The sequence below is a fragment of the Arvicanthis niloticus genome, chromosome 9 (assembly GCF_011762505.2).
Source record: "Arvicanthis niloticus isolate mArvNil1 chromosome 9, mArvNil1.pat.X, whole genome shotgun sequence".
NCBI classification, from domain to species: domain Eukaryota; kingdom Metazoa; phylum Chordata; class Mammalia; order Rodentia; family Muridae; genus Arvicanthis; species Arvicanthis niloticus.
Window position 1 is genome coordinate 77,208,718 of NC_047666.1, and position 14,013 is coordinate 77,222,730.

Consider the following 14,013-nt stretch of genomic DNA (forward strand, 5'->3'; position numbering starts at 1 on the left):
TGCGCGCGTTACAAATTCTTTATCCATCTATTGCTATATCTTGGCTTTTCTGAAGATTGTCTGTTGTGCTACAATAAGCATATCGGTATAGGATTCTTCTCAACATACGAATTGGATGGATTCCCAGTGGTAGGATTGCTAGATCATAATTCTTTTTTTTTTTTTTTCTTCTTTTTTGTTTTAGTATATGTTTTTCTTGGTTGGTTGGTTGGTTTGCTTTGGTTTGGTTTTTAGTCAGAATCTCATGTAGCCCATACTCGCCTCAAACTCAGTGTAGACTGAAGGATGGCCTTGAACTCTTGGCCCTTCTTGCTGCACTGGGGTTATAGGTATGTGTGTGTCCATAACTGTCTTCAGGTAGCAGTTCTGTTTCTTGATTTTGAAGAACCTACCATTTTTCTTAGCGGTCATGCTAATTTTCAGCGTCTTTACTGTTACTTTCTTAAATCAGATGCATTTCTTGTGGTTTATGTTCTCATGGTTTTCTGAGTCAGTTTTGTTCCATTTAAAAAAGAGTCATTACATGCATATGTTTCTTCGGTGATATAGTTGGAAAAAAACATTACAATTCTAGTCTAAAACAGTAGCTGTAGTTTACTGGACTTTAAAGATACTCAGCATTCAGTGTTCAAAAACCCCTTCCTGCAGATTTAATTGAACTTTTGGTGTCAGTTTTCTAGTGATTTCCTCTTTGAAGGGAAGAAGCCCCGCAGACTGTCATTGTGAACTACCCTATTCTACCCCACGCCACCCTTGTGTCTGCTGTTGTGTCTGATCTAGGAGTGTGACTTATGTCTCTGCATTGTGTGATTTCATTCCGAGAGAAGGCACTTATCTTTGACTCTTGCTAGAGCCCCATTCCAGGGCATCTGTAGAATCTACATTTCTTCACTTAGCTTTGAGTGTGGCTACATACGTGTGTTATGTATGTTCTCCACGTCACAGAACTTAACAGTACTGTCCTTGGGATCTCAGTAGTACCATGGTGTGCTGAAATGCAGGAGGCAGGCCGCATCTGTGAGTTCATGATGAATGGAGTGATCTTGACAAGTTCATGTGGGTTCAGACACTCAGCTGTATTTTATAAAAGCCTAGATATGATTGGCTCAGAAATACAGCATGTCATCAGAAAGAGTTCTAGCAACTGAGTAGTGAACGTAAGCAGCCCAGAAACACAGTTAACCAACAGTAAAGGCACTATAGGCCATGCAATTATCATTTGGTTCTCATGACAGTCTTCTGACATTGCTGAAGGTACTCTACCAAAAAGCTCACCACTGTAAGCTTCTAAACCTTGCCTAAAGATGCCCATTGGAACTGGGCTTGGTGGTTCATGCCTTTAATCCTAGGCAGAAGCAGACAGATGTCTGTGAGTTCCAGCCTAGCCAGGCCTACATAGTGAGACCATTTTTTTTTTTTTAAGGGAAGAAAAATAGCTGCCCACTGAGCATAAACAGCTTGGCCCTGGAACTCCTAAACTGTGCTATCTGGGTCTGATATCTCCTACCTGTAATGTCAGCAGCCGTAGCTGAGGCCAACCTGGGCTACATGGTGACATCACTCCACACATGGGTCCTCTTGCATATAAGCAAGAGTTAGTCATTCGGGTCAGCTCTTTGGTGGCATCAGACTGTAATTTCCTGTTGCAGCAGCTTCCTCAGCCAGACTCAAGATTGTCTCATGATGAGCTAACCTTCATGACTGAGAGCCACATTGTTATTTCAATTGCTGGCTGCTTTAAGTGGGCTGTGGTTTAACCATTAATGGTAAGAAATAGCATTTACTGTGTTTGGAGATTTCGGCAGCCAGAGGCACATTGCATTTGTCTCAGTGGCTTTTGCCTAGCACTATTATCCTATATTCTAGTACCAGCCTGCATGATAATGCCACAACTCTGAGGTTTGCCACAGCTTGTGCTCTGACTGTTACTTTGTTGCTTGTTGTCATGAAAGTTAGTGTCCTAGGTTGAGCCTAAGGTATGACAGACACCTGTTCATCTGCCTACTGTGTTTTTCTCCTCTGCTTTCAGAGTGGACAAGATTACAACTGAAAGTACATCAACTAAAGAAACCAATAACATTCCCAACCACAGAGTTCTCATTAGACCCGAGGTCCAAAACAATCAGAAGAATAAGGAAATGAGCAAAATTGAAGAAAAAAGGGCTTTAGAAGCTGAAAGATACGGATTTCAGAAGGATGGGCAAGATAGACCATTAACAAAAATTAACAGTGTAAAGTTGAACTCCCTGCCATCAGAATATGAAAGTGGGCCAGCCTGCCCACCTCAGAATGTGCACTACAGACCCATCAATGTGAATAGTTCTGACGGCAAAGTAGTAAATGTCAGCTTGGCAGATGTCCGGGGTGGGAGTCACCCAAACACAGGGCCCCTAGCCACAGAGGCTGATCGAGTCATTCAGAGAACGAATTCAATGCAACAGCTGGAGCAGTGGATTAAAGTCCAGAAAGGACGGGGTCTTGAAGAAGAGCCCAGAGGGTAAGTTTCTAGCATCACCAGCCTGCTTTCTCTGATATGTGGTGGGCCAGGTTGGCTTCAGTTGCAGTACTGGTTTGAAGTGTGCTTAGATTTCACACTTATCTTGTTCGTGGTAATCAGAGGTAAGTGTTTTCTGTCTCTTGTTTCTGTGGATAGCCTAGCTTTGGTAAAGAGCCATCCTTCCTGGCCCAGAATGATAGGCAGAAGCTGAGCGAGACAAGAGGCCTCCACCCTTCTGCCTTTACCCCTTTCCTCTCCTCCTAGAATCCAGAACTGTGATGAACCAATGGGAATTTGTCTCTAGCCCTAATCTCTCTTCCATTGACAGCTTCTGCATCCTCATGGACTGAAGAAACCTGGGAACCAGGTGTGGTAGCACACACCTGTAACTCCAGGATTTGGGAATAGAGGCAGGGGGATCAGGTCAGCCAGAGCTACACAGTGAAACCTTGTCTCAAAACCAAGAGAGCACTGTGGGGCCACAGGGGGCCTCGAGTACCTCAGGTTTGATTCCTAGACCACAAAAAGGGAGAGGAAGAAAGACCTATAAATATTAGATTGTAACCCAAAGGTTTAGAGAATGTTCATGTTTGAAGTGTGGAGAGGAGAGGGTCTGGCCCTGCCTGTGAGTCTACATCTTCAGAGGGCAGTCTACCCTTGAGCTTAGTATATCTGAAGTGGTTAAAATTGTGACAGTGAATACATTCATCTCATGGGAAACTGGGGAAAAAAAAGAGGGTTCTAAGGAAACCCTACAAGTGCCAGGTGTGATGGTCTGTGCCTCTCTCTAGTCCTAACACTCCTGTTGATGGAGGCCAGCCACATAGTGAGACCCTGTCTTCATGTTAGTAAAAGGAGGGGGATCTAAGAGAACAGACATTTGAGAAATAAAGATTATCAGGAATATATGCTGAGAAGTAGGTACGTTTACAAAAAAACTTATTTTGTTCTGTTTTTGAGACAGTTTCACTATATATCCCTGGCTGGCCTAGAACATGATATGTAGACCAGGTTAGCCTCAAACTCACATCTGTCTCTGCCTTACAAGTGCTGGAACAAAGTTGTGCCCCACCACGCTCAGCACATGAGTACACACATACGCACAAGCATTCACAGATACACAGATATGTTTATTTTATTTTATGTGCATGAACATTTATGTTTATACATTGTGAACATCCTGCTGTTTGCAGAGGCCAGAAAAGGGTATCTATGATTCCCTTTGTTGTCATGTGGGTGTTAAGAACTGAACCCCAGTCCTCTGCAGGAGCACCCAATGCTCTTAAGCACAGAGCTGACTCTACAGCCCCTCAAAGAACAAAATGTAAGCCAGTTGTGGTGCTGTACCCTTGAAATCTCAGCACTCTAGAGGCTGAGACCAATGGCTCTGAGTGCACAGCCAGTCTGGGTTATTTCATAGTTAGTAGTGGGCCAGCCAGGGCTACATAGTGAGACCCATTTGAAACCACTAAAACAGTAAGTAAAATTTTTGAAGTAAATTTACAGCTAGGGACATGATGCAGTGGTAGAGCACTTGCCTGGTGTGCACAAGGCATGGATTGGATCCCAGCCCTCACAAGTCAACAGACTTGATATTTCTATAAGTATGTTTTGTTCAAATTCATAAAAATCATTTTATTGGGGAGGTAGAAGCGGGGGTTGAGACAGGGTTTCTCTATGTAGACCTGGCTGTCATGGAACTCTCTTTATAGACGAGGCTAGACTCAAACTCAGAAATCCATCTACTTCTGCTTCCTGAGTGCTGGGATTAAAGGTATGCACCACCACTGTCTGGCTGTAATTTTTTCTTAAAACACAAGCTCCCCCTGTAAATGTGCTCCTCACCCGTCTTCCGAATCCTGGGTGCTCACTTTTAGGGTTTGCACAAGAGAGAGTTGTGAATAACACTGACTTTACTCAATATGTTGTAGAGACTTTTCTACAACATAGTGATTGAATTGTAACAAGGAATTAATTTAAGTACTTGAAAATTGACAAAACACTGTTCGTTTTTTAAATGGTCTCACTATGTGGTTCTGATTGGCCTGACCACGGACTCCTAGATCTCCCCTGCCTCTGCCTCAGTATTGCTGAGATTAAAGACTGTACCTCTCTGTACCTGGCCTTCAGGATGGTGTCATAATTGCAAGTTGCATGTCCATGGTGTGTGTTTGTTCTAGGGTATGCCATACACTGATTGTTGCCAGTGTTTTTAGAGGGAAAAAGTATGACTAAATGCACAAATACACAGTTATCAGGGAATTACACATTGAAGAAACAATGAGATACTACATGTTGCTTTCATATTGACCACAGTCATAGGTAAGCAAATTACTTAATGACTGGATGAGAAAATAGAATTTAACTATTGGACAGTCAGCTGATATATTATCAGTAGGAAAATAAATCAGTGCTTTTTGATGAGACAAAAAAACAGGAAGTAGTTTTGAGGGCGAAAAGTTTTGGGGGACTAAAGGTCAAATTCAGGATATAATTCAGACTGGAAGGTTGCCAAGTTGCTTCTTCTCAACTTAAATCTCACTTCAAAGAAAACTCATTCCCTCAAATAAAACATTTCTGTCTTGAGTTTAAAAGTGGAGAGAGGGTAGCAGGCGTCTGGAATTTATGTTTTCCTGTGTGAAGTGTCATTGAGTGTGAGCCCCTGGAAGGACTTTCTATCCTCCTGCGTGCAGCCTCCTGAAGGCTTGTCTGATTGCTTGAACAAGGGCTCTGTCTGCGTTCTTCTCCGCAGATTCACAGTGTTGTCAGTCCCCTGAGTACTTAAAAAGTGTCACATTCTTTGCAAATGGCTCAAGGCCACTTTGAATCTTTGAAAAGTATCATGTATGGTTCTAAATAAACCTCCCCAAAAAACATTCACAAACTTTTACTAGTGAAAAGAAGCATCATAATTCATGAAATAACTGCTTTTTTTTCCTTTCTGAAAAGCTTTCTTTAATTACTGAGACCCTAGTAGGAAGCCAGGGTGCGTTAATGTTGCCCCTGCACCTCTGAACAAGCTGCAGTGTCTTTGTGAGTGAGGAACCTTGATTGTCCCTCAGGGGATCCCAGGCAGCTGCTGCTGAGCGGGCTCACTAAGCTTGCTTTTATGCTTTGATTCACAGTAAATCACACTTGGCTTAATTTAAATTTCTTTGGGACAGAAATCACTGGAGTAAATTGTACTTCTGAAAAGCAGGTCTCCTAAAGCTAGAATGTGTATGAGACAAAAAATGAATTTACTTGTTAATAACTTATTTTTCTATTAAAAGTCCCCCAAAGTTTCAAAGAGGGCAGAAGAACTTTTCAAACTTGTGTCCATTAGCCATGCTGATGGGAACACTACTGTTAATAACACACAAGGACGTGGCAGTTAGAGTAGAAGCTCACATGCTAGTGAAGCTTCAGAGACTGACAGCTCTGTCACTCCAGAATTAAGGTTTGCTCTATTAGTGCTTAGGTCGTCTGGGCTATTTTAGTCTGGCAATGCATGTCCCTTCTCATGCAGATACATTTCCATGGTGGCACTCTGTACTTCTGTAGTGTTTGTTTCTTAAATTTCTAAAGCAAAGTATGGTTGTTAAGTTGCTTTAGAGTTAGTCTGTCAGGCGGGAACAACCAAAGGTAGAGTGCTCGAGTGCCAGCCTGGAATCTTGGCTAGAATCAGCTCTCCTGGCAGCCATACCTCCTGAATATATGAGTGTGGGGCTGCCAGCTCTTCATCTTTGACCCTGATTTGTCTTTTGTCTTATCAAAGAGAAGTTGGAGGGAAATCTACCAGGAGGTGGGGGGCTGAGTGTGCAACAGAAAAGAAAACCACTGCTAATTAAACTCCACTCTAGTCACAGGACTGTTCCTCTCACTTGGGGAACTAGCGCTGACGACATTGCAAGACCCTGAAAGAGAAACCAGAATGATGGAGGAGATCTTTACTGTCCTGGAGAGATGACAGAAGGGATCAGACATTGTTTGAATGTAATGAGTAATGTGACCTTAGACTGGAGACAGCTTTGTGATCAGTTCTCTCGTAGTCAGGAAAGCACAGTGGCTGAAGGACTCATGGCTACTAGACAGCGGGAACACACAAGGGCCCCCAGCCTTCTGGGGTCACTGCTTCCTAGGCTTTCTGTCTTCCTTATTGTTAGTTTTCATTTTAACTTCCATCTGTGGCTATGAGGATGATAGATGTTAGGGTGTGGGGGTGCCCAAGAGGCCAAAAGTTGAGGTGGACATGAGGCACCTGATGTGGACACTGGAAGAGCAGTATGCACTCAACTGCTGAGTCATCTCTCCAGCCCGATAGCTTTAGTTTCACTTAATTCCTTATGAGAAATGAATAGTTTCATGTACAACATACATGTCTTTAACAGATTTTTTTAAAGGGGATAATTTTTTTTTCATTTATATATAAATATCTGAAAATTGCTAAAAGTAGGCATTTTCATTCACAAACTCTTCCTATAATGCCAGACATTAACAGAATATGGATATGATAACCTGGGTGGCCTAGAACTTGCTATGCAGACCACACTGGCCTTGAACTCACAGAGATCCAATTGCCTGATTCCCCTAAGTTCTGGGATTGCAGGTCTGCATGCCTTCCCACTTGTTCCTAATCTTCCTTTCCCTCTATGTTGTAGTATTTTCCATAGTCACAGAGAGAAGGTATATTCCTCCTAAAGAGAACTTCTCATTGAATAACAATAATATCATTTTTCATACCAGTAGGAACTGAGTATGTAATGTACCTCATAGCCAAACATGCACCCAGTCCTTACACTAGGTCACAGTAAGATCTGTTCAAAGACTTTGTGGGGTTTGTTGTTGTTGGAAGGTCCAGTACAACCCAAGCTCCCTTAGACCTGCTGCTTCTCCAGAGTGCACTGGTAAGCTGTCACATCTGCTGGAGCAGTATTGATGCATTGCTGCCAGTAACAAGGCTGTGTCGGAGATGTCTGGGAGAGCCAGAGATGGTTCAGCAGTTATATGTACTTGTTGCTTTTCTAGAAGACCCAGGTTCAAGTCCCAAACCTGCATTGAGTGGCTCACAACTGCGTGTAACTCCAGGTGCTGTAGATTTGACTCTTCTGGCCTCCTTGTATGTGCTCTGCATACATATGACATTCACTCACAGATGGACACACACATATAAAATAAAAATAAAAATGTTTTGGCTTCCAGTTTACCAGCCAAAGATTTAGATTATTAAGAGTAGTAAGGTAGGGGCTGGAGATAGTGTCGGTGCCTCAGTGATTAAGAACACTGGCTACTCTTCCATAGGAACTACGTTCTGTTCCCAGTGCCCACTTGGTGGCTCACAGCCATCTGTAACTCTACTTCCAGAGCATCCGATGCCCTCTTCTCTTCTCTCCTCTACCTGCACTAGGCACGAAACTGGTGCACAAAAAATGCAGGCTAGCCCCATATGCATAAAGTAATTTTAAACATATAAAGTGTCTTTAGGAGTTTAGTAAAGTAGCCTGCAGGTCAAGTTCCACCCACTTCTTGTAGTGACTGGCATCTGCAGACAGCTAACACAGGAGGCCGTGAGAAAAAGCAGGCGCAGTGTGCAGGAGACGCCCATTGTACCTGTGGTGAGAGTGTAGCTGTTAGCGCCTTGGAGGCATGCAGGAAGCCACTGTTGCAGCCTGCATTTCCCATAGCCCTGGCTTTTGGGTTACAGTAACTTTGTCTTAGGATACAAATGTATGCACCACAGAATATTAGACTATGATGAACACTTAAAATTCAATCTTAACGTTTTTTGTTTGGACAGGGTTTTTTGTTTGTTTGTTTGTTTGGCTTTTGGTTTTTGGTTTTTGGTTTGGTTGGTTTTTTTTGGTTGGTTGGTTGGTTTTTGGTTTTTTCAGGCAGGGCCTTACTATCTAACTAGTTGCAGAGTTAAAGATGAACGCTTAAGATTAGTTCTTGAATAGTCTCTTTTTAAATTTTACTTATTAATATCTTGGGAGTTGGATTTTTTGTTTGTTTGGGGACATTTTGGGGGAGATGTCAGGGAGTTGATTGCTGGGGCCGAGGGTAAGACACAAAGGGTCTCACTGCAGACCAGGTTAATCTCAAACTTACAGATCCACTTCCTGTGCTTATGAAGCCCTGGGGTTAAAGGCCTAACTATTCTTATTATCACTTGAAATAGGCAGATGCTTCTACATTAAATCAAATAGATTTTGTAGCAGTCACTAATAGTCACATATAATTACTGTAGATTCTATTTATATACTATATTACCAGATGTAATTTCATTTAAAGTCTTTAGCTTTTTAATGATTTATACCTCATATAACATGGTGGCTGGCTAGTCCTTCCTTCCTTTTCCTCTTTCAATTTGTTACGTATTGAGGTTCAAACCTGGGGCTTTGCACATGCCGAGCAACTTCACATGCCACTAAACTGTGTCCTTTTAAAAGATCAAGCCTGATATGTGTTTACTTGACAGGAAAACCAGAAATACAGTGTCACTTAAAATTGCAAAAGCAGGTCTCTCTCCATTTTACAACAACTTTGATTTTTACAACTTTTGAATTTTAGAATAATTTCTTATCAAACATTGCCAAGAAATATGCCAAGCCACCGAGCACAGATTCTGGCCCGCTACCCTGAAGGTTACCGAACACTCCCAAGAAACAGCAAGACCAGACCTGAGAGTATCTGCAGTGTCACCCCTTCTGGTCATGAGAAGACAGGGCCTGGAGCAGAAGAGAAGCGGCGGTCCATGAGAGATGATACCATGTGGCAGCTGTATGAGTGGCAGCAGCGCCAGTTTTACCACAAGCAGAACACCCTCCCTCGGCACAGCTGCCTGAGCAGCCCAAAAGCCATGATGAAGGTGTCTGACCAGACAATGCACTCCATCCCCACGTCACCTTCCCATGGCTCAGCAGCTGCTTACCAGGGCTTCTCCCCTCAGCGGACATACAGGTCAGAAGTGGCCTCGCCGATCCAAAGAGGAGATGTGACAATAGACCGAAGGCACAGGCCTCATCACCCGAAGGTGAGGTGCTCTTTGTGTTAACTCATTGCTCAGTGATGTTGTATTTTCTTTTTATATACTTTTTAAGTTAAATTAGAGGCAAGAGAACAAGGTTGTTCTCTTAAAATAGGTAGCTTCATCTTAAAAATTAAAACACTGTTAGAATCCCATAATAGAATCTAAGCTTTCAGTTCTTCTGGATCACAGGAGCAATTCGGTTTTTTGTTTGTTTGTTTGTTTGTTTGTTTGTGGTCTAAGCCTCATATATGCAGGCAAGTGTTTACATTTGAAGTATGTCTCTCATGTTTTTGAGGCAGGATTTCTGTAAGACGTGAAAAAACAGCCAGATAGTAAAAATCTGTGAAACTCTCAACCTATGCCACTCCCATCACTAAGTTTTCTCTAAGACTCTGAAGCCAGGCCAGTGAGATGGTTCAGTAGGTAAAGATGTTGCTGTGTCAGCCTAGTGACCTGAGGTCAATCTCCTAACGGAGGGAGGACAGAACTAGTGCCACCGAGTCGCCCTCTGACCTCCGTATATGTGCTTTGAACGCACACCTTATACATAAGTGGTAATAATAAATATCAGATGTGTTTATATGGGCCCACACATAATGAATCATGCCTGTGATTCTAGAACTTGGGTAGTGGAAATGAGTAGATTAAGAGATAAACGTGAGGCCAGCCTGAACTGCAAATGAGATGTTCTCTCAGAAACACAAAACCATAACATTAGCCCACACAAACACATGTGTCCTGAGAACCAGGAGTTTGCATGCTGCTGACCAGTCTTCATAGAATTACTTTGTCCAGTAGCACCTGTATTTTAGTCAAATAAGGAGTGATAGTATTTCTCTCATAAAAACTAATGACAATTTTAATTAATATTCCATAATGTAAATTTATATTATAAGATTATTCATCAATAATATTGATACCACCCTCCCCCAAAAAGCTCACCACTGAATTCTGTTGTCTCTCTCTTCTAGCATGTCTATGTACCTGACAGAAGGTCAATGCCAGCTGGCTTAACTTTACAGGCTGTGAGTCCTCAGAGCCTCCAAGGCAGAACGGTGAGTGTGATAAGTTTACTTATCATATGCTTGCTTTATTTGCTGCCCAAAAAGACATGAAGCTGACGTAGTTTTTTAAGTGTGACATCGCCTACAGAAGAAAACAAAACTGCTTTTTAAGAAAGATTCAACATGAGAAGAGCATAGACTTATATAGCCATGTCGATGTCTCTGTGGCTACCTTCCCCTAAATGTCCAAATAAAGGAGCACATTTAAAGTTTACTGTTTAACTCTGGGTTTTTGATTTGTTATCCCCACTTTAAAAATCAGGCACAGTGAAACACAGGGATGGCTGTTAGTCCAGCCATGACTACATAGCATATATGACCACATGGCATACATGACCACGTAGTTTTGTTTTTGTTTATATTAAAAACCCAAGTAGCTCAGTAGGGAATACTTACATAAGATACACAAGACTGCATTCAAGCTCAGCAGGCCCTGTACCAGCAGTTCTCAACCTGTGGGTTGTATATCACATATTTACATTACAATTCATAACAACAAAATTACATTTATGAAGTAGCAATGTAAATAATTTTATAGTTGGGGTCACCACAACATGAGGAACTGTGTATGTTAAAGGGTTGAAGCATTAGGAAGACTGAGAACCACTGTCCTACTCAAACACTCCTACAGACATAGGTGAAGTCCCGCAAGCAGCTGGGCTGCAGCAGACCTGCTGAAACATTCTGCCTGTGGCCTTTGTTTTAGTCTAAAACTAAGCCTTGATGTGTAGCGCGGGCCAGCCTGGAGCTCAGTCTTCCTTCTTACTCGGCCTCCTCATGTTGAGATTATATGAACATACTGCCATACTTGGCTTTTCTGTGAAATTTAATATATATTAGCTGCTTTAGAGTCAGAAAATACATTGATTTATGTATTTACCCAAAGAAAGACTGTAGAGTAGTCAGCCAGCAATGGAGGCTTATGCCTTTAGTCCCATCGGTCCAGAAGCTGAGACTGAGAGCTAGAGCCCAGCTTGAGCTACAGGTAGAAGGAAAAAAATACAAGTATATATACTATTTCCATTTTGTTGTCAGTATTATCCATATTTAGAAATATTTTTGATATCAGTTCTTCAAATCAAAGAAAATAGATGACTTTGCTTTGGCTTAGTTTTGGGGGCTTTTATTTTTTTGTTGGTTTGTTTTTTTATTGTTACTTTTGTTTTGTTTTGTTTTGTTTTTGTTTGTTTGTTTTGTTTGTTTTTGCTTTTGCCTTTGCTTTAGGCAAGGTCTCGGTCTAACAGCCTTCCTGTCCAGCCTCTGGAAAACTGAGATTACAGGGGCATGGACACTGCTGGAATCTTTTCTCTGGGACCTGACTCCACTGTCAGTAGATTGTCCTATGTGTTTGAGAATGGGATTTAACACCCATAGGATTGTTCATTATTATTTAAAATTCTTTTCTACAGCAATCAAAACAAACTCATCTGTATTTCTTATAAACATATTTCTTCTTATACATTTAAATATAAGGAAATTGTTCCTGATTTAAAGGAATCTAAGTTTCGCAAAGATTGTGAATATATTTTATTTAAAACCAAGAACCTTTAAATGCTAGATTGTTAAAAACCAAGAACTGTTAAGCAGCAGATTGTCAATGTGACAGAAGCAGGCAGCGAGTAGCTGCTAGCTGTCTGCTAGTTTCTCTTCCATTTGCTCCCTCTAGTGGCTATTCAGAATCAAACCTATTTACCATCACCCCAACCTTCTCCCCACCAATAATGCCTCTATTTGACCTCAACATGTGAATGAATATACAGCTAACTTACAGCCTTCTGTACTTTTGAAAATTCCCTCATCATTTTGGTCCATACACAAACTTCTTTGGATTTTCTGTCAGAAATCTGCCTGAGGTTTAGAATATCCTAGTCTACCAAAAAGAGGGAAGAAAGTATGGCAGTCCTTATGTACCCACATCTCTGGGAAGACCTCAAGAGCTGGACAAGGTGATTAGGAGATAAAGCCTATCCCAAAGTCCTGTAGTCACAAGGTGGCTTCAGAGCAAAAGCTGGCCTTTTGGATTTTGTTTGGTTTGGGGGGTTTGGGGGAGGCGGGGCCAGGGAGGGTTCACTCATTGTAGCTTGACGTCACATGTACTAACCACTGTTGACTCCTTATTATAAAAACCTGCTGCCTTCTCTTTGTGCCAACCTTCATCTGAGGAGCCAATAGGGGGTGTAGCTTCCTTCTTTGATGCTCTGCCTATCTGAAGGCAACAGTGGGTCTCTAAAAGAACTGTATGGTATAGACAATGGGGAGCCACAGCAGATGAACAGAAGAGCCAGCATAACACTGCTTGTAGACAAAGCTCAGCATTTCCCAGGCCTGGGACATTTGGGAGCAGAGTCCTTTTCTTTACCCCTTACACTTTTTAAACAAAGCCCTGAGAAACAGCTGTCCATCTGCTGCTGTAGGACCCCATACAGATGTTGAGAAATTCGCCCACTGTTGAAAGCTTTCCTCCCCAGGATTTGTAGTACCACTGGGGAATCAGAGTCTCCAGTGTTTCCAGGGAATGTGTGCAGGGGTGGGGGAACACTTATAGCCATATCTGTTTTCCTTTCTTTCTCCTTTAAAAAATGACATCTTAACATTTTTTTAAAATGCTGTGGAAACTCTATTGGTAGGTAGCATTACCAAAATGCAAGTGACCTTACATGCTGAATCTTGGGATTCAGAAATAATACCCGAGTTTTTCATTTCTGAAATGTAATTCTTTTGATTTACTTGTTCTTTGAAATGGTGTTGGATGGGCCAATACTGTTCTGTTGCCAGAAGAGTCTTAGGTATAATTTTAACACTCTGATGACATCTTTAATGAGCAACTTAACAGTTCTCTATGCTAAACTCTGTGGTGGTTTTGTGCTTTTTATTCTTGACAATGAAATACACTCGTGAGTTCTGAATGTCCTGCTGTTTTGCTGTAAAGTAACACTATTCCTTCTGTCTCTCTAGATGTCTATGCATTTATGTAGGACCTATCATCATAGTGCCTAGGCTCTATGATGCCAACCGTAAGAGGAAACTTGCCAAGAAATCTTGGTTTAATGTCTGTCACTTAAGACAACAATTAATCTGTTTTCCACTGTTTGGATTCTTAAATTGCACTCCTTCAGCCAGAGGAGCTTACGCTGCTGCTAATAAAGCTGAGACGGCAGCAGGCGGAACTGAGTAGTATCCGGGAGCATACCTTAGCACAGCTCATGCAGCTGAAACTTGAGGCCCACAGCCCAAAGGTCAGCTATGGAGATGTATGTGTCTGGCATCATCAATCATCAGTGCATTCTGTGTCCTTGGTGTTGCGCATGAGCCTGTACCATCACCTCAGGAACATCGCAGTCTCCTATTGACCCTTTGAGAATTCAGCTTACTTACATGGATGTATACTTGAGAAAACTCAATCAGTGTACACTTCTTAGCCTTCAACTCAGCTGTTTGGGAGG

General features: G+C 42.0%; 1 protein-coding gene across 34 annotated transcripts in view; it reads left to right on the forward strand.

Moving 5' to 3' along the window:
• The window catches only part of Plekha5 (pleckstrin homology domain containing A5), a 165,763-nt gene that overhangs the window by 109,750 nt on the left and 42,000 nt on the right, over nt 1–14,013 (forward strand). For 24 of the 34 annotated variants that reach the window (XR_013112706.1, XR_013112708.1, XR_013112707.1 and 21 more), the window contains 4 exons: nt 2,030–2,497; nt 9,047–9,509; nt 10,478–10,561; nt 13,687–13,806. Coding sequence is in view for 30 of the 34 variants with exons in the window: in XM_076940745.1 (XP_076796860.1) it covers nt 2,030–2,497; nt 9,047–9,509; nt 10,478–10,561; nt 13,687–13,806 (1,135 nt within the window). In the remaining 4 variants the exon portion in view is untranslated. The remainder of the gene's footprint in view (nt 1–2,029; nt 2,498–9,046; nt 9,510–10,477; nt 10,562–13,686; nt 13,807–14,013) is intronic. The other 10 variants (XM_076940730.1, XM_034511516.2, XM_034511517.2 and 7 more) reach the window with 1 other exon arrangement.